The sequence below is a fragment of the Loxodonta africana genome, chromosome 3, assembly GCF_030014295.1.
Source record: "Loxodonta africana isolate mLoxAfr1 chromosome 3, mLoxAfr1.hap2, whole genome shotgun sequence".
In the NCBI taxonomy this organism is placed as follows: Eukaryota; Metazoa; Chordata; class Mammalia; order Proboscidea; family Elephantidae; genus Loxodonta; species Loxodonta africana.
The window spans coordinates 28470072-28493255 of record NC_087344.1 but is presented as its reverse complement, the minus strand read 5'-3'; the positions used below and the strand labels follow the sequence as shown (position 1 = coordinate 28493255).

Below are 23184 nucleotides of genomic sequence, written 5' to 3'. Positions count from 1 at the left end.
GCAGCTGGTAGATTCCAACTGCCAACCCTTTGATTAGCAGCCTAAACTCTTAACCACTGTGCCACCAGGGCTCCTATAGCAGCACTAGATAATAAAACAATCTGCAATGTTTTCTCAAACCACCCCTCTGCCCCGCCACCCCACAGCCCAACCCTTTGTTTAGCTACAACCAACCCATCTTTTAGGCTCAAACATCTGTCCCTTTTAAGATGTTTTCCCTCACCAAACCTACAACCCTGTCTCAGTCATCTAGTGCTGCTATAACAGAAATACCACAAGTTGATGGCTTTAACAAAGAGAAATTTATTCTCTCACAGTCTAGTAGGCTACAAGTACAAATTCAGGGCATCAATTCCAGGGGAAGGCTTTCTCTCTCTGCTGGTTCTGGAGAAAGGTCCTTGTCATCAACCTTCCCCTGGTTGAAGAGCTTCTCAGGCGTCCAAGGACATGCTCTGCTCCTGTTGCTGCCTTCTTGGAAGTACGAAGTCTCCCCTCTCTGCTCGCTTCCCTTTCCTTTTATCTCCTGTAACATAAAAAGTAGTGCAGGCCACCTCCCAGGGAAATTCCCTTCACACTGGATCAGGGATGTAACCTGAGCAAGTGTGTTACAACCCACCCTAATCCTCTTTAACATAATCTAACCTTGCTTCATTAGCCACAGGCAGAAATTAGGATATACAACACATAGGAAAATTATATCAATCACAAAATGGAGGACAACCACGCAATGCTGGGAATCATGGCCCAGACAAATTGATATACATATTTTGGGGGGACACAATTCAATCTATGACAACTGCCTACGAATTCTCCAGCTATAAATTCCCGTATTACTCAATATTACTTGTTTAAAATCTGTCTTCCCAGTTAGAATAGACCCTCCACAGAGGCAAGCACTATATCTATTTCGGTCACACTGTTTCCTGGGTCACTGAGGCCACTCTAATGAAAAAGTGTCAAACAATCAACACTCCCCAAAAATAATTCACTATAGCTAGTGTAAAGAGGCCACGTGTGTGCACACACACACACCACCCTTGTAACATATATATAACACATAAATTAAATGGAAGAATGACTTAAAATGCCTGTCTCTCATGTAACAAAAATCACAACACTAGGTTTCAGGTGTCTTCAAGAAACAATGCTAATTCTTTCTAAAAGGCAAGGTAGAGCAAGTATTCTTTTTGGAAACAAATGCCTTACTCTTCAAATTGAAATCTGGTGCTTAATTTTCCTCCAGAATTAATTTTTTCCTCAGCTCAGTAAAAGTGAGCTTTTAACTCTATTATAAAAAAGAAAACAGTCAAAGGATATCCCATTGATGGTCAACTCAATTTCAATTTCTGGTACTAACATAACAAAGCTTGTCATCTTTTCCCTGCTATCCCCTATATTTTGAAGTTTGTATTTGCAGGCTAGGGGTAACAGCTGGAGCCACTTGAAAAGAAATGAAGAGTTTTTTTTTCTTTGATGTTAAGACTTGCGACTACATATATACAACTACAAATCGTTTTCCTTAAGATACCTTTGTGTCACAGTGAAAAACACTGATGTTCACGTCAAAGTAAAAGTCACAAATTAAAAGTTGTTTGGAAAAGAAAGGAAACGGAGAAGGGAAAAAGTGGAGGGAGGAAGGAAAACTAAGCTAAACTACACTAAGTTAAAACCAAAAAACCAAACCCGTTGCCGCCGAGTCAATTCTGACTCATAGCGACCCCTAGGACAGAGCAGACCTGCCCCACAGGGATTCGAACTGCCGACCTTTTGGATAGCAGCCGTAGCTTGCCATAGCTCTTAATCACTGTGCCACCAGCGCTAGTGGATCCAAATTCTCCGTCCCCAAAAAATACCTCCTGTCACAAACTCATCCCTTGATAGATGATGCGATTTTTTAAACTCACTGACAAGTCACTCAAACCACTGGGCACATATAGACCGAGACTTAACTTTCCATTACAAAACTAGATAATACTAAACCTCACACGAAATAAAACGTGGGTTTATAATAAAAGGTTATCTTGCTAAGGGAGGCAGGACAGGAAGGGCCCTCTTGCTGCAATTTCCCTACAGATACCACAGACGGGGAGCAACGGAAAGGGCTGGGCGAGTGTTCACCACATTCCAGAGCTTAGGGGATATTTTCTGCGCTTTGGGGAGCCCCGAGTGACTAGAATACGCTTGACAGCCTTTGCACTTTCATTGTTTCCTTTCCTCCACACTTTTGATGTGCTCCCAGTGCGCTTTGGGGAGCCCACTTATAGTAAGTTATCCAACTGATCGATGCGACAGACCTGGACTGTATTCCGCGATTTCCCTTTCCAAAGGATTACAATTCTGTCGGCCAAGACGGGAGGTAGCTGAGGGCTAGGGGCCGAGCGGGGGCCTCACGGCCGCAGGTCTGCGCTGCGCGGGCCCCGCCCGGCCTCTGACAGCCGACCGGAGGAAGGTAGTCGGCTTAGGCGGCTGCCCTTGGTCCTCTGGCCCCTCCCCGCCCCCCCGAGGGGCCGGGCCGCACCTGCAGACGGACTGGAGACACTCCCACCGCAGCGCGGCGCAGCCCCGCACGACCAACACCGCCCGCCGCCGCCACCTCCGCCTCCGGGCACTTCCGCTTCCGGTCTCGGGCAGCCGGGAGCGGAAGTGGGTGAGGGGCTAGACTATCAAGTCTGGAGGGGCCTGAGGCGGTGGCGGGGGCCGCGGAGGCGGAGGAAGGGTCCGAAGGCAGCGGCCCGTTCTTCATCCAGCCTCGGGAGATAGTCTAGTTTCCTCCCCCGGGGGATGAGGTCTGACCAGGCCTGGACGGTGAGGCCGGGATGGGACTTAAACCCGATGGGCGGGGCTGGGGCGGGGTTTGCGCCTGGGGGCGGGGCCTGAGTGTGAGGGCGGGGAGATGGGGGCATCTTCACGGGCACATCCTGGATTCTCAGTATTTTTGCCCCGCTTGCCTTTCTACGTGCACAAGCCAATTCCCTACCAAAAAAAAAAAAAAACTCAAGATTATTTTTTGGTTTTTGTGATTTCTTCTAAAAATAGAATTAAGATTATATGTTGTATTTCTTCTACAACCTGCTTTTCTCGCCAAAAATGAGGCGTGAAGATCCATTCAAGATAATACATACACCGGACTCTATTTACTTTTTTAAAATCACGTGTTTATTACATCGTACCAGAAATAACCTGAACATAGGAAAACTTCAAATGGGAGTCCCACATCAGTCGCTAAATTTTCTTCCCCAGATGCAACGACTGTAACAAATTCTTTCATATCTATACAGTCAAACCTGCGAAAACCAGAAGTTGTGAAAGGCGGAAACCTACAGAGTGGAAAAACTCAAATACTTTCCACTAATAGAGATAGAAAAGTGGTAAGAGTGCACGCTGTCAGAGGCTGAAAACTTTGGAGACCCGGAAAAACAAGGCAGTCATATTGCATTCCAGCTGTCACAGGTTTCACGGTATACTCAAGCACATATGTGTATTATTTCTTTCAACAAATCTCTATAGGGCATCACTTGATTACTACATGTAGATAGATGATAGAGTTACAAATATGAGTAAGCAATAGCCCCTTCCCAAATAACACCACATAATTTGGGAGATTATTCTTCATACATCTTTAGGTTGTTAGGTGCCACTGAGTCAATTCCGACTCATAGCCACCCTTTGTACAACAGAAGAAAACACTGCCCCGTGCTACATCATCCTCACTGTCGCTGCTATGTTTGAGCCCACATTTGTAGCCACTGTGTCATTCCATCTCCTTGAGGAGTCTTCATCTTTTTCACTGACCCTCTACCAGGCATGATGTCCTTCTGCAGAGATTGGTCCCTCCTGATAACATGTCCAAGGTATGAGACGAAGTCTCAGCATCCTCATTTCTCAGGAGCGTTCTGGCTGTACTTCTTCCAAGATGGACTTGTTCCTTCTTCTGCTGGTCCATGGTATATTCAGTATTTTTCGCCAACACCATAATTCAAAGGCATCAATTCTTCTTTGGTCTTCCTTATTCATGGTCCAGCTTTCACATGCATATGAGGCATTGAAAATACTAAGTCTTGGGTCAGGTGCACCTTAGTCCTCAAAGTGACACCTTTACTTTTTAACACATTAAAAAGATCTTTTACGGCAGATTTGCCCAATGCAACACGTCACTTGATTTCTTGACTACTGCTTCCACGGGTGTTGATCGTGGGTCAGAATAAAATGAAATCCTTGGCAACTTCAACCTTTTCTCCGTTTATCGTGATGTTGCTTATTGGTCCAGTTGTGAAAATTTTTGTTTTCTATGTGTTAAAGTATAATCCTTACTGAAGGCTGTAGTACTTGATCTTCATCAGTGAGTGCTTCAAGTCCTCTTCACTTTCGGCAAGCAAGGTTGTACATCTGCATGTCGCAGGTTGTTAATGAATCTTTCTCCAATCCTGATGGCACATTCTTCTTCATATAGCCTAGCGTCTCGGGTTATTGGTTCAGCATACCGGTTGAATAAGTATGGTAAAAGGATTCAACCCTCACACACACTTTTCCTGACTTTAAACTACACGGTATCCCCTCATACTGTTTGAACAACTGCTTCTTGGTTTATGTACAGGTTCCGCATGAGCACAATTAAGTGTTCGGGAACTCCCAGTCTTCACAGTGTTACCCATAATTTGTTATGATCCATACAGTAGGGTGCTTTTGCATTGTCAATAAAACAAAGTAAACATCTTTCTGGTATTCTCTGCTTTCAGCCAGGATACGGCCTACATTAGCAATATCCCTTGTTGCATGTCCTCTTCTGAATCCAGCTTGAACTTCTGGTAGTTTCCTGTGGATGTACTGCAACTGCTTTTGTTTGATCTTTAGCATAATTTTACTTGTGTGTGATATTAATGATACAGTTCAATAATTTCCACTTTTGGTTGGATCACCTTCCTTTGGAATAGACACATACATGAATCTCTTTCAGTTGGTTGGCCAGATAGCTGTCTTCCAAATTTCTTGGCATAGACAAGTGAGTACTTGCAGAATTGCATCCATCTGTTGAAACATTTCAGTTGGTAGCCCATCAATTCCTGAAGCCTTATTCTTCACCAATACCTTCAGTGCACCTCAGACTTTTTCTTTCAGTACCATCGGCTCCCGATCATATGCTACCTCCTGAAATGGTTGAACATCGACAGCTTCTTTTTAGCACAGTAACTATGCATTACTTCCATCTTCTTTTGATACTTCTTGCTCATTCAGTTTTTGCCCATAGAATCCTTCAGTACTGCACCTCAAGACTTGAGTTTTTTCTTCAGTTCTTTCAGCTGGAGAAATGCCAAGAGTGTTCTTCCCTCTTGGTTTTCTATCTCCAGGTCTTTGCGCATTTCATTATTTTACTTTTCTTTCTTTCTGTTCATCTCTTTTACTTCATCATTTCTTCCTTTTGCCTTAGCTACTCGATGTTCAAGAGCAACTTTTAGAGTCTCTTCTGACATGCATTTTGGTCTTTTTTTTTTTTCTTTTCTGTCTTTTTAATGACCTTTTGTTTTCTCCGTGTATGATGTCCTTGATGTCATCCCACAACCCATCTGGTCTTCGGTCATTAGCATTCAGTGCATCAAATCTGTTCTTGAGATGGTCTCTTAATTCAGGTGGGATATACTCATGATTGCACTTTGGCTCTTGTGGATTTGGTTTGATTTTCTTCAGCTTCAACTTGAACTTGCATATGAGCAATTGAGGGTCTGTTCTGCAGTCAGCTCCTGGCTTTGTTCTGACTGATATTGAGCTTCTCCATCATGTCTTTCCACAGACATAGTCAATCTGATTCCTGTGTATTCCATCCAGCAAGGTTCATGTGTGTGGTCGCTTTTTATGTTGTTGAAAAAAAAAGACATCGCCAATGAATAAATCATCAGTCTTGCAGAATTCTGTTATAGATCTCCAGCGTTGTTTCTCTCACCAAGGCTGTATTTTCCAACTGCTGATCCTTCTTCTTTATTTCCAACTTCCCCATTCCAATCACCAGTAATTATCAATGCATCTTGATTGCATGTTTGGTCAATTTCAGACTGCAGAAGTTGATAAAAATCTTCAATTTTAGCTTTGGCCTTAGTGGTTGGTATGTAAATTTGAATAGTCATATTAACCGGTCTTCCTTGTAGGCGTATGGGTTTTATCCTATTACTGGAAGCATTGTATTTCAGGATTGGTCTTGAAATGTTATTTTTCATGGTGAATGTGATGCCCTCTTCAATTTGTCATTCCCAGCATAGTAGACTGTGTGATTGATACAAAATGGCCAAAACCCATCCACTTCAGCTCCCTAATGCTTAGGATATTGATCTTCAAACGTTCCATTCCATGTTTGACAGCTTCCAGTTATCCTCGATTCATACTTCATACATTCCACATTCCAATTACTAATGGATATTTGCAGCCGTTTCTTCTTATTTCGAGTCATGCCATATCAGCAAATTAAGGTCCCGAAAGCCACCTGCATCATTAAGGTCGACTTTGCTTTGAGAAGGCAGCTCTTTGAATGCCTTCCGACCTGAGGGACTCTTTGTCACTATGTCAGGCAGTGTTCTGCTGCTCTCCATGAGGTCTTCACTGGCGGATTTTTTCAGAAGTAGACCACCAGGTCCTTCTTCCTATCTGTCTCAGTCTGGAAGTTCTGCTGAAACCTGTCCACCATCGGATACCCTGTTGGTATTTGAAATACCGGTGGCATAGCTTCCAGCATCACCACAACACACAAGCCACCACAGTACAACAGACTCACAGATGAGTTTGATTTTTCTCCATAAACCAAACCAAACCAGATCTATTGCCGTCAAGTCAATTCCAACTCATAGCAACCCTAAAGGACAGAGTAGAACTGCACCATAGAGTTTCCAAGCAGCACCCAGTGGATTTGAACTGCCAACCTTTTGGTTAGTGGCCATAGCTCTTAACCATTACACCAACAGGGTTTCCTTTTCTCCATAAAAAAAAAAAAATAGTAGTACTAAAATCCCTGTAAAGTAGCTCAGGGTGTAACAATAGTTGAGACCTTCGGGATACACTTAATGCTTTACTGCAGAATTGGAGCCCTGGTGGCACAGTGGCTAAGAGTTATGGCAAGCTATGACTGCTAACCAAAAGATTGACAGTTTGAACCCGCTAGCCACTCCTTGGAAGCCCTATGGGGCAGGTCTACTCTGTCCTATAGGGTAGCTATGAACCAGAATCAACTCAACAGCAACAGGTTTTTTGTTTTGTTTTTTTTAAGAGTAGGAAAGATGTAATATGAGACAGCAACTGAAGACCTGAATGTGGGCACCACCACCACTACCACCTGTTGCCATCGAGTCTATTCCAACTCATGGTGACCCCATACGTGTCAGAGTAGAACTGTGCTCCACTGGGTTTTCAGTGGCTGATTTTTTTGAAGACGATCACCAGGCCTTTCTTCTGAGGCGCCTCTGGGTGGACTCGGACCTGTCAACCTTTTGGTTAGCAAGCAAGCACATTAAACATTTGCACCACCCAGGGACTCCTGAATGTGGGCATGTAAGTGTAAATTCAGAGCTACCTGTCAAACAAATGGGAAGTCAGTTTTATGCAGTAATTTCTAGCAGTTTGGTGGCACTTAGACAAATCTGGTTTGGGTGTGTAGAGTAGTAGTATCTAGTTCTTCGCTTATTTTAGGTTTTTTTTTTTTTTTTTTTTTGGTGGGGGGGTGTTCTACTATGTGCCAGGCATGAATCTGAACACCCTAGATGGATTAACTCATGTGATCCTCACAACATTATGAGAAAAGTACCATTATTTTCTCCATTTTATTGATAAGGAACTGGAAGGACAAAGAGGTTAAGTAATTTGCTTACGGTCATAGGACTAAGAAGTGGTAGATTTGAGGATTGAGTCTTTGTAGAGGGGATTAAAGGAACCCTGCTGGCACAATAGTTAAGCACTTGGCTACCAACTGAAAGGTTGGTGGTTCAAACCCACCAGTTGCTCCACTGGAAAAAAGACCTAGCAATGTGCTCTCTTAAAGATTACAGCCTAGGAAACCCTGTGGAGCAATTCTACTCTGTCTTATACGGTCACTATGAGTTGGAATCAACTTGGCAGCACCTAACAACAACGGTGGGGGTTAAAAGTTGACGCCCTTTTTCCTGAATACAGCTAAACACTTCGAGGGACTGAGTAGCAGGGGTGGGGGCCTGGGGACCATGGTGTCAGGGAACATCTAGGTCAATTGGCATAACAAAGTGTATTAAGAAAACGTTCTGCATCCCACTTTGGTGAGTGGTGTCTGGGGTCTTAAAAGCTAGCAAAAAAAAACCCCACTGCCGTCGAGTCAATTCCGAGTCATAGCGACCCTATAGGACAGAGTAGAACTGCCCCAGAGAGTTTCCAAGGAGCACCTGGTGGATTTGAACTGCCGACCTCTTGGTTAGCAGCTGTAGCACTTAACCACTACACCACCAGGGTTTCCAAAAGCTAGCAAGCAACCGTCTAAGATGCATTAGTTGATCTCAACCCACCTGGAGCAAAGGAGGAAGAAGAGCACCAAAGACACAAGGAAAATATGAGCCCAAGAGAAACAAAGGGCCGTATAAAGCACAGACTCCATCAGCCTGAGACCGGAAGAACTAGATGGTGTACGGCTACCACCAATGACTGCCCTGACAGGGAACACAACAGAGAATCCCTGATGGAGCAGGAGAAAAGTAGGATCTAGACCTCAAATTCTTGTTAAAAAGACCAGACTTAATGGTCTGACTGAGACTGGAGGGACCCCAGAGGTCATGGCCCCCGCACTCTCTTGTTAGTCCAAAACTAAAACCATTCCTGAAGCCAACTCTTCAGACAAAGATTAGGCTGGTCTATAAGACATAAAACGATTCTGGTGAGGAGTGAGCTTCTTGACTCAAGTAGAGACGTGAGACTAAACGGGCAGCTCCTGTCTGGAGGCGAGATGAGAAGGCAGAGGGGGACAGGAGCTGGTTGAATGGACATGGGAAATACAAGGTAGAGAGAAGTAGTGTGCTGTCACATTGTAGGGAGAGCAACTAGGGTCACATAACAATGTGTGTATAAGTTTTTGTATGAGAAGCTGGTTTGATGTGTAAACTTTGACTTAGAGCACAATAAAAAAAAAAAGTTGACCCCCCTGATATCGATGCAATACTCCCTTTCTTTGACAATACAGGCTGATTAGTTTGGGTATGTATGAATTACATTTTTACCAGTGACTAGTTGCTCTGTTTCTCCAGATTTGTCAAAGCTGGTAAGATATTCCATTCAAATTATTATACTTAGTTGTTGTGAAAAGTATTTTTTTATTGTACTGATTAACTATGGCCAAATGACTGGAATACATTTAGTGTAAATGCAGTACAGTATGGAAGATGTAATTTAAAAATAAACATTTCACTTGCTTATCAGCCAAAGATAGGATTTTGAAAAAAATATTTTCTCTGTAATTTGAACTAAGATATAACATAGAATGCAGTCAGTAAAATTGTCTTAATGTTTAAAAAAAAAAAAAAAGACCCTGCAAGAATGCTTCAGGAACTGAGGGGAGATATAGAGAGAACAAGATGAAGTTGATTCATTCCTACAAAACTACCTCAATACGTTGTAGTACATGCTGCATTAGCAGAATATATTTTTTAAAAACTGATAAGGAGATTTGGAGGAGAAATCAAGAAATTTGACATAGGAAAGTTGGTTGAAGGTGGGTCTTGAAGGATGAATATTGAGGCATGGGGAGTGGCTAGTGAGGTCGGTGGGAGATGTTGCAGCTTGAGGGCAAATCCACAGAGGCATGGGGGAATTCAGTGTTCTGGGAACACTGACTAACATGTTACGACTAAACATTAAAAGTGTACATGTGCTGTTGTCACAGGAATAGACAAATAGCTTAAAGAAACAAAACAGCAGAGAAGCAGACCCTGGTATAAATGGGAATCTTGTATGTGTTAGAGGCAGTATTTCAGGGAAATGCAGTACAATACGAAGATGTCATTTAAAAATAAATTTTTAATTTATTCAAAGAAATACTCCCTCTAACACATGAGATTCTCATTGAAGCTTAAGAAAGAAAACTATTAGGACAACTGGTGAAAGGATCAAGTTAAGTTAGACTCCTATATTTCACATCATTCACAAAAATGAGTTCCAGATAAAGACTTAAACATAAAAAAAAGATATTAAAAGAAAATACAAGAGTATTCCTAACAGGTTTTGCTGTGGATATTTCAAAGATGTATTAGTCTTGCAAAAAACCCAGTGCCATCGAGTCTGAGTCAGAATTGACTCGACGGCACTGAGTAGAGAGTTTTATTAGTCTTGCATAGCATAGTGGTTAAGAGTCCTGGTTTTGGCATTTACTATCTCTTCTGTGCCTCAGTTTCCTTAACCATTGAATGGGAACAGTATTAGTACCAACCTGATGGAATAATGCTAAGGGTTGGATGATACAATGCCTGTATGTAAAGCACTTATCATAGTGCCTGACATTTAATAAATGCTCAGTAAATACTGGGTATTATCATTATAGTTTTTGATAAAGTAACCATGTGTCAATATAAAATCTCCCTGACTTTCAGTTCAATGCTGTTGACCTTGAACTTTACTTACTTTAATATTGCCACACCAGGTTTTGTTGTTGTTGTTAGCATTTGTCAGGCATGTCTCTGGTTTTCAGCTTCTTGTCATTTTAAGTTGTATCTTTTATAAACAGTACATAGATGAATTTTGTTTCTTAACAAAGACTGAAAATAGTATTCTGCTAATAGAGGAATTTATGTATGATTATTGTTGTATTTAATTTATTTCTGCTGCTTTATTTTACACTTACGTTTTCTATTATGTTTATTTGTTGTATGTTGATTGAGCCAGGCCTCTTTAATCTTATCCTGAATTTGCTCTGTCTTTTTTTCAGTTTGTTAATTTGAAAAAGTACTAGGCAATATTGAGGTTATCACTGGTATTATTTCTTGATTATCAATTACAACCTTTATTTTGTATTTTTATTGTTAAAATCATACATGTTGCTTATAAAAGATAAAGTTCAGAAAAATGTAAAGAAATAGGAAAGCAGTCTCTCTGAATTCTACATGAATCCTATATTCTCTGTATATTCTACATATCATATATGTACTTTATAGTTTATATATATTATATAATATATAATATGAATGTGTATATTCTGTATATACATATTATGTTTTTGTTGTTAGGTGCAGTCAAGTCAGTTCCAACTCATGGCAACCCTATGTGCAACAGAACAAAGCAATGGTCCTGTACCATCCTCATAATCATTGCTATGTTCGAGCCCATTGTTGCAGCCACTGTGTCATTCCATCTCATTGAGGGTCTTCCTCTTCTTCGCTGACCCACTACTTTATCAGTACATTATATATTTTATATTTTATATTATATATTATATATTAATCGGAAACCCTGGTGGCGTAGTGGTACAGCTACGGCCGCTAACCAAAAGGTCAGCAGTTCAAATCTACCAGGTGCTCCTTGGAAACTCTGTGGGGCAGTTCTGCTCTGTCCTATAGGGTCACTATGAGTTGGAATCAACCCAGTAGCAATGGGTTTTTTTTTTTTTTTAATATTCTACAGCATTTCACTATGTTGTAATCAGCAGTCTCATGTCTTCCATATCTGAGAATTTTTTTTTTTTTATTTTCTTGGATAATATCCTCCTTTCTAGGTTTTGTTTGTTTTTTTTCCTTTAATTTTCTTTCTTTCTGAAACTATTATTTGGATGGTGTACCTCCTGGATGAATCTTCAGACTCTTTGTCTTTTGACTCTCCTTTCTTGAAGATTGTCACAGACTTTAAGTCTAATCCTTCTCTTAAATATTTATTTTGGCTACCATAATTTTAATTTCTTAAAGCTCACCATTGCAAATATTCTTGTTCATTGCTCTGAAGATACAAATTAAAAGTATTTTTAAAAGTTCTTTTTGTTTTTAAGACAGTAATAGACCCTCCCTAGCGCCCTGTTCCCAAAATAAGAACTGAAAATTTTGAGTAAATAATTCTTTCGATTCCGACTCATAGCAACCCTATAGGACAGAGTAGAACTGCCCTGTAGGGTTTCCAAGGAGCGGCTGGTGGGTTCAAACTGCTGGCCTTTTGGTTACCAGCCAAGCTCTTAACCACTGGGCCACCAGGGCTCCTTTCTTTCTTTAAGCCCCTATTTTTCCATCCTCTATTGTTAACCACATCTTTGGTGCCTTTAAACCCAATCAGGTTGGATAACCAATCCCAGATTCTAATTCCCATGTGGGTCTGTTGCCCACAATCACTTCTGGAACCAATTATAGTATTGGTCAGAGTTCTTAGTCACAACAACAGAGTCCACGTATCTACAACCTGGAAGAGATTTGTTAAGGAATACTGTTAATGGGGAGTGCATAGAATGGCTTGAGGACCATGTGCTAGGCTGAGTTTCTAGGAACAACCCCCAAAACCACACCACAGACCTACCTGGTAATGACATGATCTCATTCTAATACTATCATAATTGGGAATCTGCTGAGGCTGTCAATTTATCTGAAGCTGCAATTCTGAAACCTGCAAGATAAAATGTTGAGATTAATTTTGGATTATCTCAGCCTTGAGGCTGCAAGAAAGAAGGGATTCTTTTAGTAAAGTAATAGAAAGTTCCTGATAGTTACTTGAGTGGCTATATTTTAGAACTTTGAACTTGTCTTTCTTTTTCTTTAAGCCCTTGATGACATACAGAAGCAGCCAGCTGATCCTGCAGTCTTCAAATTCCTTGTTCTCTCCTTGCTCTTCAATACCAGTGGCCACTTGCCCCAAAGCGTTCAATGCATATTTCATTCCAGATGATCAGAGGTCATATTTAACTAACTGTTTCATCACTAATTGGATTTTCACTGCCTTCAGCTCCAACCAGACCTACTGACCAACCCCACATCACCATTTCTTTGAGGATCTGTGGCCTACAGCCACTCTCTGTATCTGTGAGGGCTCTTAGTTCCAAAAAATAGAAGCCAACTCTGAGTACTTTAGAGTATGAAAATGAATTTGATAAAGGATATTAACTAGCTCAGAGAATCTCCAGGAGAGTATGCAGCCAGGATTAATGCCCCAAATCACACTTCAGAACTGACTTAGAGGAGACCCTGGGTCAGCACAGCTGGACGCTGTAGTATTCATTTGTTGTATTGTCTCAGAGTGTTAGAAAACAAGAAACAAATAGGATGGAAGAAAATCATGAGAGATGGTAGGTAGACATAGGTAGCTAGTAATCAAGCACTTTAAAGAAGGTAAAGGTAAAATTCCTAAGATACTTAGCTATGAGTCAGAATCGACTCGATGGCACTGGGTTTGGTTTTTTTTTTTTATGTTAAATGGAGATACATATAGAGCACATGTGCGTTAAACATAGAAAGAATGGAAGGACCAAGAGGTACCTGCTATCTGTGATGTACTACATAAACACAAGGCACATGAAGCCCTCAGTATTCATGGGGTCTTAATTCAGCCACCCATTGGTGACAACCATTTTGGCCCCACATGTCTTCTGCCCAAAAAATACCAATAAAGCCCATGGCCACCATGACCACTCAACAAACTGTCGCCTGCATCTCTCCAATAGAGCAAGTGTATGCCATAGATACAGGGTTCCCGTCTTGGGGCCACCTTGCTCCAGCCTCAGCTCTGGTCCTCATAATCACACCATCAGCAGGGAAAGTCTGAAGCCGCAGGGAGAAAGACAGAATATGTGAGCACTGCAAACCCTAGGGCTCTGGCAGTGTGATCCTTCCATTCGCTTGCACCCTTTCCTGAGCGTGGTAACTTACTCCATCTCTTTCCCCCTTGCTTCTGTGTTCTAATTTATTTAATAAACCATGTGATCTGGGTATTTTAATTTGGTCTGTGAGCTTTTTTATTCTTTGGCCTCTGGGATAGCTTCCCTGGTGTCTTAGTCTCCTAGTGCTGCTGTAACACAAATACCACAAGTGAGTGACTTTAAAGAAGAGAATTTTATTTCCTCACAATTTAGGAGGCTACAAGTCTGAATTCAGGAAAGCGGCTCTAGGGGAAGGCTCTTTGTCAGCTCTGGGAAAAGAGCCTATGTCTTTCAGCATCTCTTGCCCCAGTATTCCTAGGTTCCTTGGTGATCTTCACATGGCATTTATCTTTTCTCCCCACCCTCGTTTGTGCTTGCCTCTGTGTCTAATCTGCTCTTTATTATAACTCGGAGTCGATTAGGACACACCCCGCACTGATTACGGCCTCATTAACATAACAAAGAGAAACTCTGCTTCCAAAAAGGACTACATCCACAGGTGTGTAGGAGTTAGGATTCACACATATTTTGGCATATTTTGGGAGAACACAGTTCAGCCCATAACACCTGGTAATGTACTTGGAGGTGGCACTGCATTAAGGTAATTTCCCACACGACAGGCACAAGCACCACAGCCTATACACTGCTACGGCCCAGCTGAGGTGATGGGTGCCACCTCTTGATCCTCTGGCACTGGTGCTCGGGAAACCTCTTGTAGCTGCTACTACCCTCACCAGCATGAGTTCCCTGAGGTTCTTTCTGCATCCTTAGATTGGGATTCAAGTGATGGTGCTTCTGCTTGGTAGTACCTAGACCTGTGCCCCGTCCACAAGAGAGGCAAAGAAAGGCAGCAAGTAAGGAGCATGGGAGATGATGGAAGAAGCAGGGCAGCCAAGAAGAGCAGCACATGCCCCCGACGGTCGATCTGCTCAGGATCTCTCTGCATGTGTGCCTGGAGGAGTGGCTGGGAGGCTGGTCACAGCATTAGTCCTAGTTGTGTGTGGGAGAGGAGATTATGAGTGATTCATTGTTTTCTTCTTTAGACTTGACATCACTGGGAGGAAATATAAATCATGAATCTTTTTAAAGCACAGTTTGGACAGGGATCTGTACCAACACTTACATGAATTAAGCCCAACTACCAAACGTAATAATTCTTGACATTGTAAAGGATTAAGAATCAAGTGGAAGCTGCTGACCCCCAGCTTTAACATGTGAGGGTGCAGCATGGCTTATGGGAAATCATTGTTATTTTGAATGCTTTAAAATTGTCTCAGGCTGGGTTCTCCAGAGAAGCAAAACCAGTGAAGCATATGTATACATATATATACAGAGAGAGATTGAGAAAGATATATACCAAGGAAATGGCTCACACACTTGTAGAGGCTGGAAAATTCTAAACCAGTGGGTCAGGCTGGAGGTTTCTCCCAACTCACACAGCTACAGGGGCTGGTGAGCCCAAGATCCAGACCTCAGAGGCTGACGAATCCCAAGATCAGCAGGCATGCTGCTAGCTCAGGTCCCAACATCCAGAGGTCAGGTGAACAGGAACAAGCTGCAGGATCCAGAGCAAGCAAAAGTCAGTGAGCCTTGCCAGAAAGTCCACCTACATTGTATTCAGACCACACCCCCAAGGAAACTTTTTCCACTGATTGGCTACTCACAGCAGATCCTGCCATGGAGGCGATCACATATCAGATCTCATCATGGAGGTGATTATGTATTATGCAACTGCCAAACTACATTATAACTGCCGAACCACTGAGAATCATGGTTCAGCCACGTTGACACAAAACCTTAACCATCACAAAAATGAAGAGGAAGTAACATATATATTCTGTTTAGCAATGTTTGAGGCAGTAGTAAACATACCCAGAGCATTATAGCGGAAGCTCCTGCAACCTCCACCAAGAAGACACTTTTAGAGGGCCTAACTTCCAGCAAGAAGGTCCCTAGAGTTTTGTGCTGTAATACCTTGGTTATAAAAAGGAATTGTAATCTCATTTGGTCACCACAGATGGATTTGGGTTATACTTGTGTACTGCTGCTAACCAAAAGGTTGGTAGTTCAAATCCACCAGCTGCTCCTTGGAAACGCTATGGGCAGTTCTCCTATGTCCTATAGGGTTGCTATGAGTTGGGCATTTTGTTGTTTTCTGTTTGTTTTTGTACTAAGCAATGTGAGGTTGGTGGGAGCCATTAGTGGTTTCTTGTTCTTTTATGGATGCTTTTGAAAAATGCATCACTAAATTCTTGATGGACCAGAGAATGATACTGTGTAGCACTGAGTTCTCAAACTTAAGCATGCATGAGAATCACCCAGAGGCCCTGTTGAAACAATTTGCTGAGCCCCGACCCAGAGTTTGATTCAGCACATCTGGGGTAGGTAGCCTTACAGTCTTCATTTCTAACAAGTTCCCAGGTGATGCTGGTGCTGCTGGACCAGAGCCACATCTTGAGACCAACTGCTGTAGAGAAACATAGACATCGATAGCTCTGTGTTGTAAAGTGACTTAAAAGATTCTGAAAATGAAGAAGTCTCAAGAATATCTCCACCAATTTATTCCACTTCTGTTTTCCTTTTCAAGCATGCAGGAGTGTTACGTGATAAAAATCCATGTCGAAATAAATCAGTAGGTCTTTCAATAAGAATAAAATACAGATTCTAAGGAATAAGAAAGTATTGTGTCATTGTTTAGTCATTAGTTGTTTTTTCTTTTTGTTTTGTCTTTTTCTTCACTTGGTGGGATGTAAAATAATGGCATACCTTAAATTTGCTGACACCTGATGTGATGGAATATGATATGAGCAGAGAGGAGGGAGATGCCTAACTCTACCTCGGGGTAGGGAAGGGACAGAGTAGAGCTTGTCAAGGAAGGATACACAAGAGAATTCACACTTGAAGGACTTGACCGGGGTGGAGCAGTGAGGGAGGAAGGGCGTTCCAGACAGAGAGGACCACATATGCAAAGCAGGAGGCTGGGAAAGAGCATGCAGAGTTCAGGGAACAGCAATTGGCTCAGGGCAGGTGGGCAGCCGGCAGGGGAAAGGGTGGGAGATGAGTCTGGAGAGGAAGACTGTGACCAGATCAGGGTGAGCTTTATGCACTGTTCTGAGTACATAAAACCTATAACATATCCATGAGGCTCTGAGGCAGGGTGTTATCTTTCAGGATGCCCTCCCAACTGCAAAGTGGGGATGAAATGGAAGGAGAACCAGTTAGGAGACTTGCAGTTATCCCAGCTCAGAGATAACGTGAGGGACTGAGAGGTTAAGTAACTTGTCGGAAGTCACACAGCTAATAAGTGGCAGAGCCAGGATTTGAACCCACTCAGCCTGGCTCCAGAGCTAGACTGTAATTGCATAGCAACCTTAGGCTGACCACTAGGTGGCACAACCTGTCTCTCTTATCAGTGCCTGCCTCCAACTGTCACCCCACCCCAGAGGACCACTCAGAGAAAGAACAGGAAGGCCCACTGCACAGCTGTTAGGTCTGCCTACCAAGCTGCAGCGGAATGTTGAAAGCCCAGAAAACTTCCTGTGTAAAACTGAAGTCCTTGAAAATCCCAGGAGCTGGCTGATTTCACCAGGCTCCAACCTCCCAAGAAATTCTGTCTGTTCATCTGCCTTCCTTCACACTTTTGTTCCACCTGTTTCGAGATGACTATACTTAAATCGTCTCCACTGCTCCACCTCCTATTTCCTCAGTCTAATCTATTCTGGCTTTTACCATCACCATCACGACCACCTCCAGCCACCTTCATCACTCTTACCCTCACCGCCACCATCATAACCTCCATCCTCACCACCACATCACTGCCGTCACCTCCACGACTACCACTACCATCTTCACTAGCATCATCACGACTGCCACTATCGCCTTCATCACATCACCGCCACCACCACCATCATCACCACTGGAATTACTCTTGCTAGGAATACCACTCCCTGCTGTTCTGTCTTGTGGATATTTTTCAGTCTCGATTCACTTGTTTCTCTCATTGCCTCCATGACACCATACTCTAATCATTTTTCTCCACCCTCTCTGGTTTTTTTTTTTTTTTTCCTCTGGCTACTCTTTCCCTGTCTCCTCTATTAGCTGTTCTTCCAATCCCTGACTTAAATGAGTTCCTTGGGGCTCTGTTCTTGCTCTGCTTTCACCCTACACTCTATCCCTAAATGATTTAATCTATTACCTTGGCATTAATTACCATCTATTTTATTGGCTAGGGGTAGGGAACCTCTCTTTTGTGATCCAGACTACATATACAATATGTACTGAAATGGCAGGACCTCAAAATCACCTTTCCCCAAACCGATTCTACTTCCTCAAAAACCTGTTTTCCTCTAATGTTCTCCTTTTCTGTAGCAAAGTAGCACTTTATTCAACAAATGCAGACAAGTAGAGCAAAAATAAACAAAAAGCGGAAGCAAGGATCTGAGGGTCAAAGACCAGGGAAGTTCACTTTTCTGAGAAAACAATTTCCTAAGCCAGCTGACCTAAGACAAGTATGTCAAATCTCTTGAGGTTTCCTTGAGATAGGAAAGGTAGTTGGTGTAAAGCACAACAGGGAGCCTCCAAAGCTGGCCAGTGTGGATTACCTGCACCATAAGAATGCGAGGGCCATCGCTTCTTCCAGGTACGTGCAAACATGACAGTGGCTGTGCCCCACTGACCACTAAGCTGGAGCTACATGGTTCCACAACTTGCTGTCTTGTCCTCTCCTCTCTCCTCCTGCTCTGCTTTGAGTGCTCTCTCCTTTGCCCCTTGAATTGTGGTTTCCTTCCTTACTACCCTGTTGAAACTATGCTCTCAAATACCCCTGAAGTTTTCCTGATGATCTAGTCCACTGGGTTGTTCATCTTTCTCTTCATAGGTTTTTTGTTGTTATTCTAATTTTCCTCTCCTCCTTGATAACTTCTGCGACCTAGCACTGCCCAGATTTCTTCTCTACATCCCTTCCTATTCCTTTCCTTCTCCTCATTCTTCCTTTTCATGCACCAAAAAATATTAACAATAATAATAACCCACATTTTTGATCACTCACTATGCACCTTACATGTATTAACCAGTTGCTGTCCTGTTGACTCTGACTCATAGTAACTCCCTGTGTGTCGGAGTAGAATTGTACTCCATAGGATTTTCAATGGCTGAATTTTTGAAAGGAGATAGCCAGGTCTTTCTTTCAAGGTGCCTCTGGGTGGATTCAAACTACTAACCTTTCAGTTAGTAGCCAAGCACATTAACTGTTTGCACCACCCAGTAACTCCATTAATATTCATTTAATAACTCATTTATTAGGCCCCTATTTTATGTGTAGGTACTATTATTATCCCCATCTTACGTATGAGGAGACTGGGGCACAGAGAGGTTACACAGCTAGTAAATGACAGAGCCAGGATTCAAACGCAGGCCACCTGGTTCTGGATCTGTGCCGTAACACTCCTCTCACTCCATTCTGCCGGGGGTCTTCTGTTTTTCTACACCCTGTCCATAGAGGAATCTCATAGTCCCATGGCTTCAACCACTCCCTCTGATCAGGCCATTGACTCCCAACTGGGGAATCCCAACTCTGAAATCCTGTCCATCCTTCCGGCTGCAGATCAAATAACAGCATCAACAACCGCAGTGTCAATCAAAGCTTGCATTTATCAAGCACCTACTCTGCTCCTAGCATCACACAAAGTCTTTTATGTTCATTTTTGTGCCACACCTCCACATTACAGATGAGAAAACGGCATTGCAAAGAGGTTACATGACTTGTTCAAAGTCACAGTTATTTAGATGCAAAGGCAGGGTGTCAACCCTGTCTGTAATGGCCATCAAAATAATATAAGCTACAAAGGACAGATAATTCTGCGTGATAGCTGCGTGATTCCACATGAGGTACCTAGAACAGGCAGATGCACAGAGACCAAAGTTTATTAGTGGTTACCAGGGGTAGGAGGGAGGGGGAAAGAGGGAGTCATTGCTAAGGGGGCGCTGAGCTTCTGTTAAAGTTGATGAGAAAATTTAGAAAGGAACAGTGGTGTCTTAGTCAGCTAGTGCTACCGTAACAGAAATATCACAAGTGGATGGCTTTAACAAAGAGGAGTTTATTCTCTCACGGTCCAGCAGGCTACAAGCCCAAATTCAAGGCATCAGCTTCAGGGAAAGGCTTTCTCTCTCTGTCAGCTCTTGGGGAAGGTCTCTGTGGTGTATGTCTTCCTTTGGCCTGGGAGTATCCCAGCACAGGAACCTCAGGTCCAAAGGCCATGCTCTGCTCCCGGCGTGGCTTTCTTGGTGGTCTCTCTGCTTACTTCTCTTTTTTATATCTCAAAAGAGATTGGCTTAAGGCACTATCTAGTCTTATAAACCTCAGTGATATAACTAACACTAATCCATCTTATCACATGATAGTGATAGAATTTACAACAATAGGGAAATCATAACAGAAGATAAAATGGTAGACAATCATACAATCATAAAAGGGAATCATGACCTAGCCAAGTTGACAGATCTTTTGGGGGGACACAAATCAATCCATTATAAGTGGTGATCGTTGCAGAACATGAGAAATGTAATTAATGTCACTGAATTGTACATGTAAATAATGTTGAAATGGCAAATGTATATTTACCACAATAAAAAAAAAAAAAAAAAAACTACTTGAAGGCAAATGCCGTGTCTCCCTCACCTTTGCAGCCCCTGGCACAGCAACTTACATCCAAAAGAAACTCAGCATATATTTATGGAATCATCTGGAGGTGGAGTCCTGGACACCTTTTGAGATAGAGTATGTGTAAATTTCAGTTATCCATGAAGTCCCTGCCCACATCACCCTAGGTGGAACAGACAATGTGATGGAATTAGCGGCAGATCAGGAGTTAGAACAGGACTCAAGTCCAAATAAAAAGATCACAGAAACAGCTCGCATTAGCAGAGTGCTCTCTGCCAGATATTGTACACAGGGCTTTACACAATACCCTCATTTAAGTCATCATCACAACCCCATGGGTAGATGACACTGTCACTGTGTTTCATATGTAGAGACCTAGGGAAGTTAAGAAACTCGCCCAAATTTGCACAGCCGGTGTCTCAACGTCTTAACTCCTGGAGACCCGTTTCTTCATCTACAACATGAGTTAGCGGATGATTGTTAAAGTCTCTTCAAAACCAAACCCATGGCCATAGAGTGGGTCCTGACTCATAGTGACCCTACAGGACACAGTAGAACTGCCCCATAGGGTCTCCAAGACTGTAATCTTTACAGAAGCAGACTGCCACATCTTTGTCCCACAGAGCAGCTGGTAGGTTCAAACTGCCAGCCTTTTGGTTGGTAGCCAAGCGCTTAACCACTGTACCACCAGGGTTTCTAAAGTCTTTTAGAACCCTGGAATTCTGACATGCCAATGACTCTTAGGAGCACCAGGTTGCTGATGGGATGCAAGGAAGCTCTGAGGATGAGTCCCCAAGCCAGAATCGCCTAGCTGAACCCTTCCTGGATTCCTGAACTACAGAAACCATGTTGTTATTGTTGTTCTGTGCCATCAACTCCACCTCATAGCAATCCTATAGGACTGGTAGAACACCACATAGGGTTTCCAAGGAGCAGCTGGTGAATTCAAACTGCTGAACTTTCGGTTAGTGGCCTGAGCTCTTAACCACTTCTCCACGAGGGCTCCACAGAAACCATGAGAGAGAATAAAATGAATGGAGTTGTCTTAAGCCACTGTGTTTTGTGGTGGTTTGTTACATTCTCAAGAGACCAGTTAGTGGCCTACCTAGTTTGCTACCTCAGCATCCGTTAATTTTTCCTGGTTGCCCTTTCACCCAGTTTCCTACGTGCCCATTCATTCCTATTTTGTTGCAGCCTGTCATCAGTTGTAGTCTCTACCTAGCCCTGCCAGCCATACCCCATTCGGTTTCCCATGAGAGAGATCTGGTTGCTATCACGTAACCCAGTCTCTTAACAGCCAGCTTTATTCCTTGCCCCTTCTAGTCATGTCCCATATGATTCCCTGTGATAAAAACCGTCTCCCTTTTCCCACCTCTTGCAGAAGAAACTTTGAAAAGTGACCAATAAGACTTCAGTTTGAACTAACCCCAAGACCCTACCCTGCTTGCCATACATAAGCCCTCTCCTACAGCTCCAACTTGCTGTTCCCTTCTCCCCGGGTGCAATCTCCTACGCGGCCCGGCATCGAAGCTGGTCCTGAATCGAGGCATGCTGTAGTTTCCTCTCTAGGACTTGTGAGTATTAAGTTCTATTTCTTTTCTAGCCTTCTGTGTGAGTCTCACTTCCTCGGGCTGCACCTGACTCACCACCCGCGACACCTCCACACCTCTTTGGGTCAAAGTGAAGACAAACACATCAAAAGATCACTGAAACACGCCCTTGGGGAATCTCCTGGAATCTTTCTTCAATTTTTTCATGTCTCTCCCTCCTGTTTCCCCTTCTAGGGCTCTGCTTCCTGCTGAGTTTGCCAGGTGCTGTGGCTCAGAAGGCCAAAGGTGAGTGCTTAGAGTTTGACCCTTTCACAGCCAGAAACTAGGGAGGGTAGAGAGCCAGGCTGCACTGGGGACCACCCATGTCTTCCAACAGCTGGAAAAAAAAGAACCTGTTCTGGGAGCAGGACTTGGGTGGTCTTGTTCCTGTTGGTTTGTTTGTTTTTTAATTAATAATTTCACCAAATTTAGATTTTTCTTATTTTGTTTTTATTTGTGGTTACTAAAAACTGCTTTGTCAGTTTCTAGTACCCACATGTGCCCTATGTGGAGATAGAGCAATAAATAAAATACGCAAAGTCTCCTGGAGTAGACATTCTGTGGGGAGAGAGAGAGCATGCTGATAATCGTTTTCATTCCACTAATCAAGTCAACAGATACTGAACATGATAATTTCTCTTTAATCCTCTGGGGAGCTGCTAAAATGCAAATTCTGATTCTGCAGGTCTGTGGTGGGGCCCGAGATTCTGCATTCCTAGCCAGATCCCAGGGCATGCGTTCCAAGTAGCCCTGGGCAGCTCTCCTCCCTTGCATGCCCCAGTCCCTGCTCCCCTTGGACCTGCTGCAGTCTGTACCGCTCCCAGGGCTTCCCCCAAGACTCCACGATTGAGATGTTTCCTCCACCCTATTACTTCCATTCATGCTCACCAGTTTCTATTGAGTCGATTCCAACTTATGGTGGCCCTATGTGTGTCAGAGTAGACCTGTGCTCCATAGGGTTTTTCTCACCTGATATTTTGGAAGTAGATCTCCAGGCCTTCTTTCCCAGGTGCCTCTGGGTAGACTTGAGCCTCCAGTCCTTCAGTTAGCAGCTGAGGGCATTAACCATTTGCAACACCTGGGGACTCCATTCATTCCCAGGGGATCTCAAATGAAGACTTTTGACA

The 23184-nt window shown here is 43.0% G+C and overlaps 1 protein-coding gene across 2 annotated transcripts in view; it reads left to right on the top strand.

Moving 5' to 3' along the window:
• The first annotated feature begins 17880 nt into the window (after positions 1-17880).
• Positions 17881-23184, top strand: part of ADGRE3 (adhesion G protein-coupled receptor E3) — a 49977-nt gene continuing 44673 nt past the window's right edge. The window contains exons 1-2 of one of the 2 annotated variants that reach the window (XM_003413327.3): positions 17881-18449; positions 22253-22303. In XM_003413327.3, the coding sequence (XP_003413375.2) occupies positions 18425-18449; positions 22253-22303 (76 nt within the window). In that variant the 5' untranslated portion in view covers positions 17881-18424. The remainder of the gene's footprint in view (positions 18450-22252; positions 22304-23184) is intronic. The other variant, XM_023552314.2, reaches the window with a different exon arrangement.